This window comes from Schistocerca nitens, chromosome 1 (genome assembly GCF_023898315.1).
Source record: "Schistocerca nitens isolate TAMUIC-IGC-003100 chromosome 1, iqSchNite1.1, whole genome shotgun sequence".
NCBI classification, from domain to species: Eukaryota; Metazoa; Arthropoda; class Insecta; order Orthoptera; family Acrididae; genus Schistocerca; species Schistocerca nitens.
In genome coordinates, this window is record NC_064614.1 from 187,233,330 (window position 1) to 187,255,784 (window position 22,455).

At 44.8% G+C, this 22,455-nt stretch overlaps 1 protein-coding gene across 1 annotated transcript in view; it reads right to left on the reverse strand.

The window, feature by feature from the left end:
• Positions 1 to 22,455, reverse strand: part of LOC126245060 (mucin-5AC) — a 465,061-nt gene that overhangs the window by 173,851 nt on the left and 268,755 nt on the right. Inside the window, exon 4 of the mRNA XM_049948287.1 lies at positions 3,780 to 5,354. Coding sequence (XP_049804244.1) covers positions 3,780 to 5,354 — 1,575 coding nt within the window. The remainder of the gene's footprint in view (positions 1 to 3,779; positions 5,355 to 22,455) is intronic.

The following is a 22,455-nucleotide window of genomic DNA, read 5'->3' on the forward strand; positions in this document are numbered from 1 at the left end:
TTTCCTAAACTGTGTCACACAAAGCAATAACAAAGGAAATGTTTCTAAGCGGAAGTACCGATGCGGATTGTCAGTCTGCCTGTCCGAGACAGGCCAATGTGTAACATGTTGTTGTTGTGGTCTTCAGTCCTGAGACTGGTTTGATGCAGCTCTCCATGCTGCTCTATCATGTGCAAGCTTCTTCATCTCCCAGTACCTACTGCAGCCTACAACCCTCTGAACCTGCTTAGTGTATTCATTTTTACCCTCCACGCTGCCCTCCAGTACTAAATTGGTGATCCCTCGATGTCTCAGAACATGTCCTACCAACCGATCCCTTCTTCTAGTCAAGTTGTGCCACAAGCTCCTCTTCTACCCAATTCTATTCAATACCTCCTCATTAGTTATGTGATCTACCCATCTAATCTTCAACATTCCTCTGTAGCACAACATTTCGAAAGCTTCTATGCTCTTCTTGTCAAAACTATTTATCGTCCACGTTTCACTTCCATACATGGCTACACTCCATACAAATACATTCAGAAACAACTTCCTGACATTTAAATCTATACTCGATGTTAACAAATTTTTCTTCTCCAGAAACGCTCTCCTTGGCATTGCCAGTCTACATTTTATATCCTCTCTACTTCGACCATCATCAGTTATTTTGCTCCCCAAATAGCAAAACTCCTTTAATACTTTAAATATCTCATTTCCTGATCTAATTCCCTCAGCATCACCCCACTTAATGCGACTACATTCCATTATCCTCGTTTTGCCTTTGTTGATGTTCATCTTATACCCTCCTTTCAAGACACTGTCCATTCCGTTCAACTGCTCTTCCAAGTCCTTTGCTGTCTCTGACAGAATTACAATGTCATCAGCGAACCTCAAAGTTTTTATTTCTTCTCCATGGATTTTAATACCTACTCCGAATTTTTCTTTTGTTTCCTTTACTGCTTGCTCAATATACAGATTGAATAACATCGGGGATAGCCTACAGCCCTATCTCACTCCCTTCCCAACCACTGCTTCCCTTTCATACCCGTCAACTCTTATAACTGCCATCTGCTTTCTGTACAAATTGTAAATAGCCGCCGGCCGGAGTGGCCGAGCGGTTCTAGGCGCTACCGTCTGGAACCGCGTGACCGCTACGGTTGCAGGTTCGAATCCTGCCTCGGGTATGGATGTGTCTGTTGTCCTTAGGTTAATTAGGTTTAAGTAGTTCTAAGTTCTAGGGGACTGATAACCTCAGAAGTTGAGTCCCATAGTGCTCAGAGCCATTTTTTTTGTAAATAGCCTTTCGCACCCTGTATTTTACCCCTGCCACCTTCAGAATTTGAAAGAGAGTATTCCAAACAACATTGTCAAAAGCTTTCTCTAAGTCTACAAACGCTAGAAACGTAGGTTTGCCTTTCCTTAATATTTCTTATAAGGTAAGTCGTGGGGTGAGCATTGCCTCACGTGTTCCAACATTTCTACGGAATCCAAACTGATCTTCCCCGAGGTCGGCTTCTATCAGTTTTTCCATTCGTCTGTAAAGAATTCGCGTTAGTATTTTGCAGCTGTGACTTATTAAACTGATAGTTCGGTAATTTTCATATCTGTCAACACCTGCTTTCTTTGGGATTTGAATTATTATATTTTTCTTGAAGTCTGAGGGTATTTCGCCTATCTCATACATCTTGCTCACCAGATGGTGTAGTTTTGTCAGGACATATCAGTGTGTAATACACCGTTGGTTGGCGTGCCCGTGGACTGCTACTCTGTGCTATCTTGGATGCCAGAGCTTTCAGCATCTGGGGGCCATCACTTTGTCTAGCCTCAACTCAATCATCCGTCCTCTGACTTCTTGCGCAGCACCTAAGCCAGTGGTCGTCAGTCTCCCTTGCTCAAGAGCCAATATTGACATTTTTGGGCGGCACCTAGAGCCACATATGTGCCGATTTTATTATAAATGGGTAGCTTAGGTAAGTTAGTATGTTGTGAGCTGGCAATGGACTAGCTATCGTAAGGACGCGGTAAGCTTGCCGTTGACCCCCCTTCCCCTCCCCTCCCACCACTTCGAAGCCACCCAAACCCAAAGAACCGATCGTTAAAAGTCTATTCGGAACACTCTAGGCTGACTGTTCTCTGTTCCAGATTGTTGCCATCCTCAGCGATCCCGAAGTTGTGACACTATAATTGCCTGAGGTAATGCTTTTGTCTTGTTTGTGTGAGTGGATGATTAACACATTACTGGCAGTAACTGAACGTATATTTAAAAGCATTTTCCAATATGAGACACAAAAACGATGCAGAAATTTGGTGAGGACTGGAAAGTGCTGTTGATTTGTGGTTTCTACAGAATGGATTGGTAGTCAAAGGCTTGTACTTTTAGCCAAGAAACAGATTTTAATAATACTCTCAAAGTGTATTTTTTGTGAAAACACTTTTTAAATTGAAACAATACGTATTGACAATAACAAACTAAAAGCAGGGTAAATTAGAATGTCTGTGGTGTTTTCTGTAGAATTCTAGTGCGAGTCTTTTATGACATACCGTAATTTGAAGATTTCCCACACCGACACATTTACAGTACCTGTAGGAGCACACACTAAAGAACAACACAAGTGCACACACTAGTTCTGTGGATTCAGACCAGTAACGATACAATTGACTATCATAGGTTATGTTCAAAATGAGCACCGGCAGCGGCAGTACACGTTTTGAATCTGATTTGGAACGACTGCAGCACACGTGCTAGCATTTCAGCAGAGATGTCCGAGCAGGCTGCAGTAATACGTCGTTCACACTTGCAGCGCGCGTACCCTAGCTATTAAACCACGGTGGTCCTTTTCCATCCCTTAAAATTCTGCTCGGAAAATACTTTTCTAAGGCGTACTGAATAATTATTTTGAATTTTATCCATTTGAGTTCCATGTCATCGTCCTCAACTTCGAATAATTGGTAATTAGTTATTAACTTTTAGGGTCAACTATCAGTACCTGCACCAATCTTCGACCCTCTGTAGCACTTCCTGCACTCCGCTCATGGTCGGGATAAAGGAGAAGGAACGACAGTGAAACCATGTAGATACCTCTAGCGGATAAAAGAAAAGGCATGTATATACTACAAGGGGCGTTCAAAAAGAAACGAGCCGGAGGCATCATTACAGTAACCAGTACCTCTATGTTAGAAGTATTGACCTTGGCTGTTGAGACACTTATCCCACTGTGACACAAAGCGGTGAAAAGCTGTCTCATAAAATTCTCGGAGCTACGGTGTTAACCAGTTCCGCAAATACAGTTGGGCGTCGTCGTCCAAGGTGAATCGTTTGCCCCTCAGAGCCTTTTAAAGGGGACCAAAAATGGCGTAATCACAGGGAGAGAAGTGCGGACTGTATGGAGGGTGGCCGAGAACCTCCCATCTGAATTTGTGCAAGAGTGCCACGACTGTGTTGGCCGTATGAGGCTCTGCATCGTCGTGGAGCAGAATGACCCCACGGTTGAGATTGCATGGTCGTTTTTATTTGATCGCTTGGCGAAGGGTGGTCAAGGTTTGCGATACGTCAGCATAAAATTTCCTCCACTCGTGTGGACGACGACGTCCGGCTGTACGTGTGGAACTGGTTAACATCGCAGCCCTGGGAATTTCACGAGACAGCCATTCACCGCCTTGTGTCACAACGGAACAAGTGTCTCAACAGCCAGGGTCAATACCTCTAACGTACAGGTACTGGTTTATGTAATTATGCCTCTGGCTCGTTTCTTTTTGAACGCCCCTTATACAATACGATGTTTTGGCGAGAGCTAACTTACCTGCCGCAAAACTCGTTGCAGCCAGCATCAAATCGTCTTCTGTAGAAGGTTTTTCAGCTGACGTCACTTCGGTAACAAACAGCGAAGCAGACGATGAGCCGGATGGTGGTACAGCTTCAGAGGCAACTGACGCTTCCTGCGGTGTCGACTGGTTGTCGGTGAGCTCTGACGGCGCCACTGTCTCAGTGACTGATTCTTCTTCAGTGTCATCCTGTAGAAGCGGTTCCGAGCTGGAGGTACCTTCGGTCTCCTGCGTCGGGGTCGCCGGTTCTGTAGAGGAGGCCCCGACTTCTACGTCATTCGTGGCGGCATCTACACCCTGAGTCGTCGTTACAGGAGCGTCGGAAGAAGATGAAGATGAAACCCAGCCGTCATCGATGGAGGAAGACGTATCCTGTGCAGTTGTTACCACCAGCTCGGAATAGGCCGAAGATGATGACACCCAGTTGTCATCGATGGAGGAAGACGGCTGGTTATCCGTCGAAGTGGCGTAATTGGCATCAAACGTTAGCTCTGTACCGACGCTAAATGGAGGTGGATGACTCGGAACGGAAGCGGAAGTTCCAACCGAATCTGAAGCCTGATTGTCGGGAAAATCTGTAACGGTCGGAGAAGAGATTTCGACGTTTTCTTCGAAGTATGTTTCAGGTTTCGGTGTCGTCGGTAGGGCTTCAGGAGAACTACTGGTCGATGCTTCAGGGCTAGATGATTGAATAGTTGAAGAAGCAACGATGTCGCTAACATCTGCAGGTTGTGATGGCGATGATGTGTCCATTGTCGCTTCAGAACTTCCGAAAATGTTTTCTGTGGCTTCAGCAGGAGACGCTGAAGAGGACAGAACTTCAGGTTCAGCTGATGGTGTACTGAACACCGGAGGAGACGTAGCATCTGCCATTAACGGAGAGGTTTCCGCTTCCATTTCGGCTGTTACATCCCTGTAAGGACCCTCCGTAGCTGGTGTAGGATAGGAGCTGGGGACGGGGTATTTGATGGAGACATCTGGCTGACGGTCGGTCACTGGTGCAGCATCGCTGGTGCTGAAAGACACTGCCGGTGATTCGGTGAACTCCGACGACGGTGTTCCGCTCGACAAGGCTTCGTCCGCGCCTGAAGTGGTACTTGTTGCCCCGGGGCTTCGCGTCGTGGAGGCTGCTGCCGTGGTGCTTGGCGTGGTAACTCCTTCTGTAACGGTATGTACAGAAGTACTTTCCACTGTAGAGTGTACTGTGGTGCTCGGTGTGGTGGTATGGCCAGGGGTGAATGGTGCGGCAGTAGTTGTTGGTGCAGCAGTGGTGGTGGTGATGGTGGTGGTGGTGGTGGTGGTGGTCTCAGTGACAGCGGTGGTGACAGGCGGGTGAGTGGTGGTGGCATCAGCAGGAGCGGCCGGCGAGGGCAGCAGCGGCGGCGGTGGGAAGTCTTCCTCCTGAGACGGCACGCAGAGGTTGCCGCGAGGCAGCATGTGGGCATTGCAGCCGCACCGGCCGAACAGCTTGGGGATGAGGAAGTGGCAGTGCGAGTTGGCGTCCCACAGGCGGCAGTGCGCGTCGCTGTAGCACACGTCGCCCGGCTTGGCCGCTGCAAAAAGAAAGCACCGCGTCCGCGGCATTAATCTCTGTTCCTTGCAAAGGTTAAGGGGTATTATCTAAGTCTGCAGGCTTTCGTGACCGTTGTCACTAGAGTCATAATCTTCTGGGCTGTTAGGCCGCGTCATATTTCTTGAAACAATCGACGTTTCGACCTCTCAGTTTACCGTGGACACCGCAAGATCCTGAAGATGATATCAGTAGAGGGGTCGAAACGTCGATAGTTTGAAGATTTTAACTTCCGTCAGGGGTGCCGTCTAATACAACAGTTCGCAATCTGGGAATAATTACCCACTCATGGTTAAAATGAGATTTACATTGTGACAAAAACCAGAAGGGGACGATTTTATTTCAGTCATGAAACTAAATTAGTTTTAAAGGATCAGAACTATTGTTACAATTTTGTAAAGTGCCAGCCGCTGTTGCCGTGCGGTTCTAGGCGCTTCAGTCCGGAACCGCGCTGCTGCTACGGTCGCAGGTTCGAACGCTTCCTCGGGCATGAATGTGTGTGATGTCCTTAGGTTAGTTAGGTTTACGTAGTTCTAAGTTCTAGGGGACTGATGACCTCAGAAGTTAAGTCCCATAGTGCTCAGAGCCATTTTTGAACTAATATTAATGCGTCAAACTTGATGGGATTGGAAAATAACAGCCAACCAGATGCAGAATTAAAGGTTTATCATCCCTCTACCATGGTTTCAACAGATATAAATGTACATGAAATGTATTCGGGGTTGCAAGTATGGACAACCATCAGTTGTATACTGGAATGAAAATAGTGAAAATTTGTGCCCGACCGGGGCTCGAATCCGAATTTCCCGATTATCGCGATCGGTCGCTTTATCCTTTTTTTCGATATTATTTACGTTATTTGGTCTACAAGGAGATCACGGGACACCCCTTCACGACGATAGTTGAATACTTCACCCAGTTGTTTTTCCAGAGTTCAGCCAGTCCCCTGACTGAACGCTGAGCTACACGTTGTCCATATTCGCAACTACGAATGGGTTCCAACTGTTTCATAACAGCCGTGGTCGGTGCAATATTTACATGTCCGAACAAACATGGCATCGTACTTCTGAACAACATAGGCATTTCAATATCGTATTCTTCCGCCGACAATGGGCAGAGACTTTCAATTAAAATATCTCCCCTGTACGAAAATATACATAATGAATGGACGAGTGCAGGTTGAAAGACACATCGTTGACGAAATATAGATGTTTGTCTCTCTCCGCGAGTCGTGCTCGGACAGCCTAATGCACCGGCGCGGGTAGTTCAGCGCTTCCGCCCAGAGGGCTGGCTGCCCTCAGTAAGAAAAACAAAACTGGGTGAAATATTCAACGATGAACTTGAAGGGATGTCCTTTGACGTCCGCCCAGGCCAGATAACGAGAAAAATAACGAATAAAATGAGGGGGAAAAATGGTAAGGTTATCGCTCTACCGCTCGCAATGAGCGGGAAATCCGGGTTCGAGTCTCAGTTCGGCACAAATTTTCGTTGTCATCATTCCATTGTACAGCTGATGGCTGTCCGTATTCTCAACTGCGAATAAATTTCATGTTTTTCATAATGGCCTTAGTCGCTGCAGTGCCTGTTGTTCAGAGGAACGATGCAATGTTCCTTCGGACATGCATGCACGTTCGAGGAAACATTGCATCGTACCACTGAACAAGACAGGCAATGCGAGCTCGTAAACATAAATTTGTCTTCTTCAGAAGGAAAGTAGCCTTGTAGAATTACATATTGACAAAAACGGACTTTGGAGCCAGAACGCTCGTGTCTGGTAGAACGTGCATGTCAACCGCAAAGATCAACAGTTAAAATGCATAATTTAAGGTAGAAGAGCTCCAACATCCGATTTTGTCAGTATGTGGTTCTATGAGTCCATTTCCCTACTGAAGAAGACATATTTAAATCAATTTTTGCGTTACGTACCGGGTGATCAAAAAGTCAGTATAAATTTGAAAACTTAATAAACCACGTAACAATGTAGATAGAGAGGTAAAAATTGACACACATGCTTGGAATGACATGGGGTTTTATTAGAACAGAAAAAAACAACCCCATATTGCTACACGCGTGAAAGAGCTCTTGCGCGCGTCGTTTGGTGATGATCGTGTACTCAGCAGCCACTTTCGTCATGCTTGGCCTCCCAGGTCCCCAGACCTCAGTCCGTGCGGTTATTGGCTTTGGGGTTACCTGAAGTCGCAAGTGTATCGTGATCGACCGACATCTCTAGGGATGCTGAAAGACAACATCCGACGCCAATGCCTCACCTGCCGGCCGAAGTGGCCGTGCGGTTAAAGGCGCTGCAGTCTGGAACCGCAAGACCGCTACGGTCGCAGGTTCGAATCCTGCCTCGGGCATGGATGTTTGTTATGTCCTTAGGTTAGTTAGGTTTAACTAGTTCTAAGTTCTAGGGGACTAATGACCTCAGCAGTTGAGTCCCATAGTGCTCAGAGCCATTTGAACCATTTTTTTTGCCTCACCATAACTCCGGACATGCTTTACAGTGCTGTTCACAACATTATAACTCGACTACAGCTATTGTTGAGGAATGATGGTGGACATATTGAGCATTTTCTGTAAAGAACATCATCTTTGCTTTGTCTTACTTTGTTATGCTAATTATTGCTATTCTGATCAGATGAAGCGCCATCTGTCGGACATTATTTGAACGTTTGTATTTTTTTGGTTCTAATAAAACCCCATGTCATTCCAAGCATGTGTGTCTCCCGGTATATTGCAAACAAATGGAAACAATGCAAGGTATATTGTATTTATTAATATTTTCATTAAAGGCGTGAAAAGCAAAGGCAAAGGAAAATTTGGTGTTGTAAATAAATTTCCATGAAGGGATTGTAAGTGGGAACGAGGACTTCAAATGGTTCAAATGGCTCTAAGTACTATGGGACTTAACATCTGAGGTCATCAGTCCCCTAGAACTTAGAACTACTTAAACCTAACTAACCTAAGAACATCACACATCCATGACAGAGGCAGGATTCGAATCTGCGACCGTAGCAGCAATGCGGTTCCAGACTGAAGCGCCTAGAACCGCTCGGCCAGAACGGCCGGCAACGAGAACTTCGTATATAAAAGTAGATACTTTCGTTATATTACAGTTAATTATTTACACGTGATGCGGTGATATTCATCGTAAAAACAGGGAAACTATTGTTCACGTGCAGCAGCTGTGGGCTGCTCGTAAGTCAAAATGAAACGAACAGAATACGAAGTCCTTTACGCTGTAATTACTGCCCGCTGTTGAAATAATAAATGCAAAGTGTTCGTGGAAGTACAATACAATCCTTTCTTGGAAATTATTTGCAATCCCAAATTTTCTTTTGGATTTCCTTTCCATGTCTTTTGTTAAGATATTAGTAAATACGATGTATTAATCATTATTTCCGTTTACCTGCAATGCAAGCAACGTAAAAAATTAAAAAAATAAAATTAAAATAGTGGCTCCATAGGGAATCGACCCCGCATTAACATAAATGGCTCCTGCCTCTTCCGACCTCAACACTTGGCCACCTGGAGCTCCCACTTCAGTCATTTTCATTTCCGCCCAAATCCTGCATGTACCATAAGTACGGACGATAACGGCGATGACGAGCAGGGGCATGCCATTGTAAAACGAAATGCAGACTCGAAAAGGCATCAGACAAATTCTGCGTCATCATCCACTGTTTTTAACCTATATCTAGGAGAGACATTTGAAAAGGTCAGAGAAGACTCACAGACAGGTAATACGCTATCCGGACACCTATTAGTGGACTTAATATGGTGTGTAATCACCCCTCGCCTTGGCATGCACTCTGCTGAGGACAGTTTCAGTGAGGTGTCTGAATGTCTGTGGAGGAGTGGCAACCCATTGTTTCTCAAGCGTAACTGAGCTTCTAACTCATCCCAAAGGTGTTCCAGTGGGTCCAGATCGGGACTCTGGGAAGATCAGTCAGTTCCAGGAATGTTGTTGTGCACAAACTATTGCCTCAAGTACACTGGTTGGTGAGAGGATACTGTACCAGCATGAGTGTGCATCGTCCGTAAACATCCTTTCTGTTGTACGCAGTACACAACGCTGTAAAAAATGTTCCTGTACTTCCGTTTTTTAGGGTTTTCTTAAGCGCAACAACGGGACCACACTCTAACCACGAAAAATATCCCCATACCGTAACACTAGCTCGTCCATACTTCACTGTTGGCACTACACATGATTGAAGGTAACGCTTTTCATGTACAAGCGAAACCCAAACCCTTCTGTCGGATTTCTATTTGTTTTGACACCTGACGCCCAGTCATCGTGGTAACTCGGCTGCTGGTAGCACTTTGGGACTCACGAGTGATTCCTTCCGCTGATTTCGTGTCAATTTTTACAGCCATCCTTTGCAGTGCTCGACAACGCCTGTCCGTTAGTAGATGGGGTCTGTCCGGCCTTAGTTTAGCTTTGGATGTTCCTTTGCGTTTCCACATCACCACCACATCGTTTAGGCAGCTCTGGAAGGGCTAAAATCCCCCTGATTGATCTGCTACTGGTGACTAGTCCACGTTCGAAGTCACTGATCTCTTCTTATCGACACACTCTGCTGTTACTGATTCTCTACTGAGAACACAACAGGCCTCGCATCCTTTTATACTGGTGGGGCCACCTCTTGTGACCTCTAGTGATCAATACTGCATTACATGGAGATGTCTGTATGCTTTTGATGAGAGGGTATATACTCGTACAAATACGAGATATTTTAAGATATGTCGATAATATAGAGTCCTCGCTGAAACTGCAGAAAATGAAGCCCCGACGAATGCATTGTGTATGGTTATGGGAGGAGAATATAATATTAAAATACACTCCTGGAAATGGAAAAAAGAACACATTGACACCGGTGTGTCAGACCCACCATACATGCTCCGGACACTGCGAGAGGGCTGTACAAGCAATGATCACACGCACGGCACAGCGGACACACCAGGAACCGCGGTGTTGGCCGTCGAATGGCGCTAGCTGCGCAGCATTTGTGCACCGCCGCCGTCAGTGTCAGCCAGTTTGCCGTGGCATACGGAGCTCCATCGCAGTCTTTAACACTGGTAGCATGCCGCGACAGCGTGGACGTGAACCGTATGTGCAGTTGACGGACTTTGAGCGAGGGCGTATAGTGGGCATGCGGGAGGCCGGGTGGACGTACCGCCGAATTGCTCAACACGTGGGGCGTGAGGTCTCCACAGTACATCGATGTTGTCGCCAGTGGTCGGCGGAAGGTGCACGTGCCCGTCGACCTGGGACTGGACCGCAGCGACGCACGGATGCACGCCAAGACCGTAGGATCCTACGCAGTGCCGTAGGGGACCGCACCGCCACTTCCCAGCAAATTAGGGACACTGTTGCTCCTGGGGTATCGGCGAGGACCATTCGCAACCGTCTCCATGAAGCTGGGCTACGGTCCCGCACACCGTTAGGCCGTCTTCCGCTCACGCCCCAACATCGTGCAGCCCGCCTCCAGTGGTGTCGCGACAGGCGCGAATGGAGGGACGAATGGAGACGTGTCGTCTTCAGCGATGAGAGTCGCTTCTGCCTTGGTGCCAATGATGGTCGTATGCGTGTTTGGCGCCGTGCAGGTGAGCGCCACAATCAGGACTGCATACGACCGAGGCACACAGGGCCAACACCCGGCATCATGGTGTGGGGAGTGATCTCCGGATCTGTCCCCCATTGAGCATTTTTGGGACTGGATGAAGCGTCGTCTCACGCGGTCTGCACGTCCAGCACGAACGCTGGTCCAACTGAGGCGCCAGGTGGAAATGGCATGGCAAGCCGTTCCACAGGACTACATCCAGCATCTCTACGATCGTCTCCATGGGAGAATAGCAGCCTGCATTGCTGCGAAAGGTGGATATACACTGTACTAGTGCCGACATTGTGCATGCTCTGTTGCCTGTGTCTATGTGCCTGTGGTTCTGTCAGTGTGATCATGTGATGTATCTGACCCCAGGAATGTGTCAATAAAGTTTCCCCTTCCTGGGACAATGAATTCACGGTGTTCTTATTTCAATTTCCAGGAGTGTATTTTGAGTTCAAAATAGAAATGATGGCACGTGGTGAAAACGAGAATTGCAAAATCCAAATTCACGAACGAGCTACTTGAGGAAGTCAACGTCTTTACTTATTTACGAATAAGATCCGTAGGGAAGGATGGAACAAAATAAAATTCAGAAGTAGAAGCTGCCCGTCAACAGCAAGAAGATATTAACTCAAGAAAGCACGAGCCTTGAAACCAGGGAAAAGTTTCTCAAAGACTATGCTGGGAGTGCCGCATGTTTTTGCGTGTGAAACCTGGACTCTGGGAACTACAGAAGAGAAGAAATAAAATTCTTCCGAGATATTGTGTTGTAGACATGTCGTCAAAGGAAAGTGAACTGACATGGTTGCTGACGAAGTGGTCCTTAAAAGGGTGAGTGCAAAGAGAAGCGTATGGAAGTCAGCTGTCTAAAGAAAAAATGCAACTTAAACACCTTGTAAAGAGACGTGAGGTTCTCCTGAACACAGTAACAGAGCGGTATGTTAATGAAAAATGATCTGAAGGAAGACCATGACAGAGGTACATAAATGAAATTATGAAAGATATGGTGAGTCAGACCTACAGAGAAATTAAGAGGAAATCGGAAAGGGTGGAAACATGCTGACAACTTAATTGCTGCCTAAAAATCTTGGAGTAGAGGACTGAAGCAGAAGAAGAACTAAAAGTGACATCTGTAGATGCGGAGACCTGAGCTCATCCCAAATGTAGGTGGAAGGCCTGAGACAGCAGACAGTGAAGACGTGACACAGACGACTCTTTCCGCAGACTCTTAGATTTTTTCTAGCCATCTGTCTGGTCAATAGATTGCAGTGCAATAATGCGGCAAGGGTGGATGAAGTTAAGTCGGACCTCATCAAATACAGTGGAATGTCAGGTCTTAAATGGCTACACAGGATAAATGAAATGGCGTGGGAGTCGGGACAGGTTCCATCAGACTGGACGAAAGCAGTAATCACACCAATCTTTAAACATGCAAACAGAAAGGATTGTAACAACTACAGAGGTATCTCTTTAATCAGCGTTGTGGGTAAAATCTTCTCAGGTATTGTTGAAAGGAAGGTGCGAGTATTAGTTGAGGACAAATTGGATGAAAATCAGTGTGGCTTTAGGCCTCTTAGAGGTTGTCAGGACCAGATCTTTAGCTTACGGCAAATAATGGAGAAGTGTTACGAGTGGAACAGGGAACTGTATCTATGCTTTATAGATCTAGAAAGGGCATATGACCGGCTTCCTAGGAGGAAGTTATTGTCTGTTCTACGAGATTATGGAATAGGAGGCAAACTTTTGCAAGCAATTAAAGGTCTTCACATAGATAGTCAGGCAGCAGTTAGAGTTGACGGTAATTGAGTTCATGGTTCAGAGTAGTTTCAGGGGTAAGACAAGGCTGCAACCTGTCTCCACTGTTGTTCATATTATTTAAGGATCATATATTGAAAACAATAGACTGGCTGGGTGAGATTAAGATATATGAACACAAAATAAGCAGTATCGCATATGCGGATGACTTAGTTGTGATGGCAGATTCGATCGAAAGTTTGCAAAATAATATTTCAGAGCTAGATCAGAAATGTAAGGACTATGGTATGAAGATTAGCATCTCCAAAACAGAAGGAATGTCAGTGGGAAAGAGATATAAACGGATTGAGTGCCAAATAGGAGGAACAAAGTTAGAACAGGTGGACGGTTTCAAGTACTTTGGATGCATATTCTCACAGGATGGCAACATAGTGAAAGAACTGGAAGCGAGGTGTAGCAAAGCAAATGCAGTGAGCGCTCAGCTACGATCTACTCTCTTCTGCAAGAAGGAAGTCGGTACCAAGACTAAGTTATCTGTGCACAGTTCAATCTTTCGACCAACTTTATTGTATGGGAGCGAAAGCTGGGTGGATTCAGGTTACCTTATCAGTAAGGTTGAGATTACGGATATGAAAGTAGCTAGGGTGATTGCAGGTACTAGTGGATGGGAACAATGGCAGGAGCGTGTCCACAACGAGGAAATCAAAGAAAACCTGGAAATGAACTCTATAGATGTAGCAGTCAGGGCGAACAGGCTTACATGGTGGGGTCATGTTACACGCATGGGAGAAGCAAGATTACCCAAGAGACTCATGGGTTCAGCAGTAGAGGGTAGGACGAGTCGGGGTAGACCAAGGAGAACGTACCTGGATTCGGTTAAGAATGATTTTGAAGTAATAGGCTTAACATCAGAAGAGGCACCAATGTTAGCACTGAATAGGGGATCATGGAGGAATTTTATAAGGGGGACTATGCTCCAGACTGAACGCTGAAAGGCATAATCAGTCTTAAATGATGATGATGATGATGATGATGATGATGATGATGATCTGTCTGGGTGGGAGCTGGTTCTTTGTCAACTTCTCATTCCTTTCTACTCTGTAGTTTTGGACATTTAATACTGTATCTGTAGTCTGCTACTAGTGGGGAAGGTCTTTAATCCCATGCAATATTTCGGTCTCCACGTTGATCATATAGTAACAGGGAGAAATAAATGACATTATTTCAGGTCACATGATGGCCTCGTCCTTCAAACGGGCCGTCCTCACAGAGAAACTACGTTTGGTGCTGCAGAAAAGTTCTTTCTTCCGTCAGTGTGCTCTGAAGTGGTCAATAAATAAACGAGCACGAGGATTCCCTTTGCCTATCAAAACAGTTTTTTTTTTCACTAGCATATCAATTTAAAATTACGCCAGGTTTTATATTCTAATTTATCGATTTGGAAATTGAAAACATTAAAAGGTAAAAAAATAATTTTTAGATATAGAGTATAAGATACGTAGACCTGGCACAAAATATAATGCGGGTATTCGACATTGTCTACTGTAGGGCCGGCCACGGCGTGCTCGAATGCACACATGCGCCACGTGCGGCCCGCGTGCGAGCCAAGTGTCGGTCTGTCTCGGCTTAGCTCGGTCCTTCGCGGAAGTGCTCGGAACGGCGCGACATTTGATGTAGTGGAGCGATGCGACACTGTTGCTTCTGGCATATATGGTGCAGCATATTACGAAGTGCCATCTGTGGTGTCACCGCCAGACACCACACTTGCTAGGTGGTAGCTTTTAAATCGGCCGCGGTCCGGTAGTATACGTCGAACCCGCGTGTCGCCACTGTCAGTGATAGCAGACCGAGCGCCACCACACGGCAGGTCTAGACAGACGTCCTGGCACTCGCCCCAGTTGTACAGCCGACTTTGCAAGGAACGGTTCACTGACAAATACGCTCTCATTTGCCGAGACGATAGTTAGCATAGCCTTCAGCTACATTTGCTACGACCTAGCAAGGCGCCGTATTCAATTGATATTGAGATTCTATTAATGTATCATCAAGAGTGATGTTCTACAATTGTGGATTAAAGTTAAGTATTCCAGAAGCTACGTACTTTTCTTTATGGCATTCATTACGTATCCTGTTTCAGATCTCACGCCAGCCTGCGTGAGTTTAAGCGCGTGCCTTTCGGCTTCCTCTCATTGTGTCTAGGCTGTCTTGTCTAGACACAACATATTTGGCGACGAGGCTCAAAAGGGTCTAAAAAGGCGCCATAATCCTTTACTATATATATTGTGGTTATAAAATGTATCATCAAGAGCGATGTTCTACAATTGTGGATTAAAGTTAAGTATTCCAGAAGCTACGTACTTTTCTTTATGGCATTCATTACGTATCTTGTTTCAGACCTCACGCCAGCCTGCGTGAGTTTAAGCGCGTGCCTTTCGGCTTCCTCTCATTGTGTCTAGGCTGTCTTGTCTAGACACAACATATTTGGCGACGAGGCTCAAAAGGGTCTAAAAAGGCGCCATAATCCTTTACTATATATATTGTGGTTATAAAATGTATCATCAAGAGCGATGTTCTACAATTGTGGATTAAAGTTAAGTATTCCAGAAGCTACGTACTTTTCTTTATGGCATTCATTACGTATCTTGTTTCAGACCTCACGCCAGCCTGCGTGAGTTTAAGCGCGTGCCTTTCGGCTTCCTCTCATTGTGTCTAGGCTGTCTTGTCTAGACACAACACCATCGTTGTCTATTCCTCGCTATTTGCTTGTGACTTAAAGGAAATGCAAAAGAACAGTGGTTGTTGCAATGGCGGCACATACGCTTAACAAGAGGCTGACGGACGACGTATTGTCACTACCATTGAAACATAAGACTCCGTTACAGTAATTTCTCGAAGAGAAGGATGAAAATTCTTAGTGTTTATTACGGAGTCACATAATCGCCAGGCACCGCAAATATGCTACAGAACAACATTACACCACAATGCACAAGGAATTTAAAGAATTAGTTGGCAGTTTCAAGAGAAAACAGGTTGACGGATTTAAAAAGGTGCACTGCTGCCGAGTGAACCGATGTCAGCGTCAAAATCGTTGTGTTTCTGCTGTTTGTAATTGTACGTATTTCCTTGTAGAAATCCTATGTTTTTACAGTCCGCTCTATTGTTTCTTATTTTTGTCGGTAACAAAATGTAGTGGCCCGTCCAAGCTAAAAATAAGGCTCAAAATTGCCAGATCTAATAAACCTTTCAGCGATACCGAGTACAATAAAAAGGGCATTGTTGGGCCAACGGAATTCGTGACGCCATTGGAGGTACAGAAGTTTTCCGAAATTAGTCTTTCGCAACAAACAATAACTCGCCGGATAGCTGTAATGGCAGCGGGTGTCTAAAGGCAGTCACTGACAGTGCCAGCATGTTCATTGCATTCTCGATTGCGTTGGACGTGTCGATCGACATTTTGGACACGGTAGAACTTGCAATGGATGTTCCTGAAGTTGACAGCAATTTGTTCGTGACAAAAGAACCATTAATTTAGTGCAAGCGAAAAACACAACGAGAGGGATCGACTTACTGAAAACTGTTGAAGAGGCAAATGAAACCGTTGGCGTGAAGCAGATTATGTTGGGCGATGGAGTGCCAGGGATGCAAGGAGCACAAAATGGGCACGTAGCATTGTTGTGCAAAAAACTACAACTAATTAACAGACGATTTGTACGGAATTCATTGTTTCGCACATCAAGGAGCACTATGTGCTGAATTTACATGTATAGAGCACGTCATGAAACTGATAGTCCGAATAGTAAATTATCTAAAGACACATGGGGTATTACATCGTCAGTTTAAGCAATTTTTTATGGAACTGCAGGTGCAGTATGGAGACGTAATTTAGTACTGCAACGTACGTCGCTGAAGTCGAGGGAACGCCTGGAAGGATTTTTAGAGTTAAGACCTACTATTGTTCAATTTCTGAAGGGAAAAGGAAAGCAAGAACCAATGTTAGAAGATCCCGAATGGATTGCAGACGTCATATTTTTAGTTTACTTGACTGGGCACTTGAACATCCTCAATAAGATGTTGAAAGGTGAGAGGCAGTAAATATCTAGTTTAATGGCAAAAGTAGATGCATTTAAAATGAAAATCAGATTGTAGAAGGGACAACTTCTGAAAAAAGAGCGCCACACATTTCCCTAAACTCTCTGGTGGTAAAAAAAAATGCGAATTTTGAACAATGCATTTTTGTGTTGGAAGAAATACATGAACAGTTTTCAAATCTCTTTCAGAACACTGCCAACTTCGTGTCTGTTTCTGAGACGTTTTCAAGACCATTTTCTGTATCGGTTAAAAGAGCCCCTGTTCATATACAGATTGAATGGATCGATCTGCAGTGTAATTTTTGATTAAAAGCAAATCTATTACGTAAAACTGTCCAAGAATACCATAAAGGTTTTTTGTTATAAAGGATGCGCTGGCTTTATGTCACACTTTCCGAGTCAGAGCATGCATTCAGACCAGATGAGGCGCAATGTCGTAGTGGTAAGTGCGCTCGTACGTCTAACTTCTTTGTAAATGTGACTCGAGTAGTAATTACTGAAATAACATCACATATCTTCTCATCTATGAAGTTTCATTTCGATTTCTCCTTGCCTCCTGGGTGATTCAGCATTTTTGTCAGGCAAATTATCAATAACATTACGTAAAAGTGAGATATTGTAATAAATTGTAACGCAGTAAGACTCTAGTATTGTATAGTATAAGGTAAGCAGGTTTCACATGAGGATTGTGCGCAGATGAGATAATCTCGCGTTGCCACCTTAGTGGGGAGGAGGAGGGGAGGAGGAGGGGAGGGGAGTTTTTGCTGTTGCCTTCCTACCACCTGTCATGAAGTATATGTGTCCTGTGGATGAATGTGGTGACTGATTTTGATTTCTTTGGTATGACGAATGAAAGAGAGACGGTGAAACTGGTGGCGGTTCATAGCCTACTCCTCTCGAACAATGCAATGCCACTCGTAGCTCCGTCATACGGCGGATGAATTACCATCAAGTCTGTCACATGCCCTGACTCCATGAAACACTGGGATTCGGTATGGAATTTGACCTAAAACACAGGCGCACAGTCTAGTTGTCACACATTGTACGTCACCATTTCTTTTTCACTTGCCTACAAATATTTACCTTCCACTTAACGATCATCAGGAAGAATTGGTACTTTTTGCAGACGATAATAGTGTTGTAATAAATCCCGTTGCTGAGAAAGCAACAGAAGAAATTTTTATGATGTTTTTCAAAGAGTTATTAAGTGATTTTCTGAAAATGGACTCTCCCTTAATTTTCAGAAAACACACTATATTCAGATCCGTATAGCAAGTAGAATCATACCAAAAATTCCTGTAGCACATGGACAGGAGTCAGTAAACGGGCTAGAAGGTTCCCAATTTTTTGGTGTATACATTGCTGAGAACTTGAACTGGAAGATACACATTACGAAGCTGCTCAAACAATTAAGTTCGTCCTACTTTTGCTCTTCATATAATTGTTAGTCGTGGAAATAAAGTAATATTTTCAGGCGTAACTCATCACTTAGAAAGAAAGTAATGATTGCACAAAAGCGAGCAGTAAGAATAAAATGTGGTGTTCAGCCACGGTCATTATGTGGGCACATCTTGGAAGAGCTAGGCATTTTTATCGCACCATCACAATACATATATTCGCCAATGAAATTCATCACAAATGATGTATTACAATTTGAAAGAATAGTGGCGTCCACACTTACAACTCTAGAAGAAGAAATCACCTTCATTATTCATTATTTAGGTTATCAGTGGATCAGAAAGAAGTTCAATACGCATCAACAAAAATTTTTGATCAGTTACCGATAACATAAAATGTCTGGCAATAGCAAAGCTAATTTTAAATATAATTGTTTATTCTGGCCAACCCTTCTTCTACAGACATAGAGGAATTTTTATCTTAAAACTGGTAGGTAAAATATCTTATTTATAAGTTTACTTTCATGAGTAGGACTGAGAAAACATTTCATTAAAGGTAAATTTAGACAAGTGTGCCGTTTAGAAACTTGTAAGCAGCCGTCCACTGAAACTAATTACGTACACATGTCGTATAAACTGACACGTTTAACATCATTTCGATCAAAAAAACGTTTAGATTGTCTGGGAAATTGTAACTAACTACAATTTTTGTCCGAGTCTAGCGCATAGGCGTCCACGAAATTTATGCAACAGGGGGTAAGATTGCAAATGTTCCATCTTTGATACAACTGATTAATTTAATTTTGGAATGTTCCATGCACCAACAAATAATTATGACATGAAGTAAACAAGATTTATTGTATTTTAAACGTTTGATAGTTATCTACTCAATATTTTATGATGGTAGCTTACTGCCATATCTTAAAAGTAAAAATATTTCATTAGTATATGCAAAGTGCATCTTTTCATATTATTACTATAAATATGGATGTAGCAAAACCTTCGAAAAAATCATCATAAGTATTTCAGCTGTGTTGCCGTTGATTTAAAATTAACTGCAACTCTTAACAGCTAGGACTCAACCAAAAGATATTCGCCCTCCTGGTTTTTCTTGTTATTGTTTAGACGTGGCAACTGGCTGCAAAACTCGTAGGTGTGTGACTGGATGTCCCGCAGGGCTGCACTCTATGTGATTTAAGAACCATATAGTTTAGTGAGCTCCAATCACCTTTTTTACCTTCATACACTCCTGGAAATGGAAAAAAGAACACATTGACACCGGTGTGTCAGACCCACCATACTTGCTCCGGACACTGCGAGAGGGCTGTACAAGCAATGATCACACGCACGGCACAGCGGACACACCAGGAACCGCGGTGTTGGCCGTCGAATGGCGCTAGCTGCGCAGCATTTGTGCACCGCTGCCGTCAGTGTCAGCCAGTTTGCCGTGGCATACGGAGCTCCATCGCAGTCTTTAACACTGGTAGCATGCCGCGACAGCGTGGACGTGAACCGTATGTGCAGTTGACGGACTTTGAGCGAGGGCGTATAGTGGGCATGCGGGAGGCCGGGTGGACGTACCGCCGAATTGCCCAACACGTGGGGCGTGAGGTCTCCACAGTACATCGATGTTGTCGCCAGTGGTCGGCGGAAGGTGCACGTGCCCGTCGACCTGGGACCGGACCGCAGCGACGTACGGATGCACGCCATGACCGTAGGATCCTACGCAGTGCCGTAGGGGACCGCACCGCCACTTCCCAGCAAATTAGGGACACTGTTGCTCCTGGGGTATCGGCGAGGACCATTCGCAACCGTCTCCATGAAGCTGGGCTACGGTCCCGCACACCGTTAGGCCGTCTTCCGCTCACGCCCCAACATCGTGCAGCCCGCCTCCAGTGGTGTCGCGACAGGCGTGAATGGAGGGACGAATGGAGACGTGTCGTCTTCAGCGATGAGAGTCGCTTCTGCCTTGGTGCCAATGATGGTCGTATGCGTGTTTGGCGCCGTGCAGGTGAGCGCCACAATCAGGACTGCATACGACCGAGGCACACAGGGCCAACACCCGGCATCATGGTGTGGGGAGCGATCTCCTACACTGGCCGTACACCACTGGTGATCGTCGAGGGGACACTGAATAGTGCGCGGTACATCCAAACCGTCATCGAACCCATCGTTCTACCATTCCTAGACCGGCAAGGGAACTTGCTGTTCCAACAGGACAATGCACGTCCGCATGTATCCCGTGCCACCCAACGTGCTCTAGAAGGTGTAAGTCAACTACCCTGGCCAGCAAGATCTCCGGATCTGTCCCCCATTGAGCATGTTTGGGACTGGTTGAAGCGTCGTCTCACGCGGTCTGCACGTCCAGCACGAACGCTGGTCCAACTGAGGCGCCAGGTGGAAATGGCATGGCAAGCCGTTCCACAGGACTACATCCAGCATCTCTACGATCGTCTCCATGGGAGAAGAGCAGCCTGCATTGCTGCGAAAGGTGGATATACACTGTTCTAGTGCCGACATTGTGCATGCTCTGTTGCCTGTGTCTATGTGCCTGTGGTTCTGTCAGTGTGATCATGTGATGTATCTGACCCCAGGAATGTGTCAATAAAGTTTCCCCTTCCTGGGACAATGAATTCACGGTGTTCTTATTTCAATTTCCAGGAGTGTAGTTTAGTAAGCTCCAATCACCTTTTTTACCTTCAATTTCACCGTTTTCCTTCTCGTCAAGCACAGTAAATTGTAATTTTTGTTTCATTTGTGCCTGTAGGTGAAGTTAGGTGACTACACCTACAGTATAGCATGGACATGTTTTTCATATGCTACTGCAGTCACTTCATCCTGTTAAACAATCAAGTCTCAGTAAATCTTTACGGGCCAAATACAAACTTACTGTTCAGCTTAAGATGTGGCAGGTGAAGTGACTTTTCTTGGACGAACTGGGGACGGATGACAGGGAGGCATAATGCAAGCATGTTTATACCGTGCAAGGTGTTGGAATTGTCCCTTTCTGTAGATCCTTAAGGGCTGTACAAGGAAGCAACAGAGATAAGATCGGGTACTCTACTTCGCAAATGGTCCGTAAAGAGTCACAACCACCTAGAATCTAAAACAACGCCGAAACCTTGTCCACGACAAGAAAAGACATCATTTCCGATGAACAATCTGGTAAACAAATAATGCAGTATTTACTACAGCCATTGTATTACCTCTTGCACACGGTTAAGTAGAATCAGAGACAATCATTTCTAGAAATACGTGGGAATTTTGAAGTTAATAACAAGTCTACCATAGTTTTCGGGAGGGGGCAAGCGCCTCTCTTGTCCTCCCTTAAGGACGTCCATGGTCGAGCGCCATCACACATCTGAGCTGTACGACCTCGGCTACGGAGACGGGTAATTTACTATCAACACTTAGGAAAGAAAATTGTGCACATTAATAATTAACTCATGGAACTGGTATACTAGTTTTTTTTTTTTTTTTTTTTTTTTTTTTACTGAAGGCAATTGAGGACACCGGCAGGATTGATAGGAAAAGAAATCAATTGAGGAGTGACAATGTCCTGGAGTGCATTTGGAAAAATTGTTAGGGTTTTTAAAATTTAGCTTCAATTTCTTTCAAAAAGAAGGAATTCTGTAAGTGTGTGTTGTCAGTTACGCCTTACGGCAGTGAAACTATGACTTCTAACGAGAAAGCCTTTAAGTTATGAGATTTTTTCAGTGGGTAAAGGAGAAGTGGATGTTGGATATTAGTAGCAGAGACAGAAGTACAAATAAATGTTGCAATGAACTAACTGGGGTCAAAGATGTAAATAAGACCCTAATGAAAGTGAAATACAGGCAGGCTGAACAACTCGCTAACAAATCCATGAGAACTTCGTTGCCGGATTCCGTGACACAAGAAAGAAAGGATCGATACACTGACCTACTGGAAGGCAGGCAGATGGCGTTATAAAACACGTAAAGCAACACTGATGCACTGTAGATAAAGATGCATAATTCATGGAGAAGTCTGTAGGAGTGGATGCACTTCAAATATTTTACCTACTAAAGACAGTGCTTCAATAGTGCCCAAAACTGAAGATTATTTACATCGTGCACTTGGCTACGTGAAGCATCCACGCAAACATTGTAATGGTGAGATCTCTGAAAGTGACACTAGTGATAACATTCTTGGGCAGATAAGTGGTACAACCTGAAATGGCTGTATACAAAATGCTTTTGAAACGAATATCATTC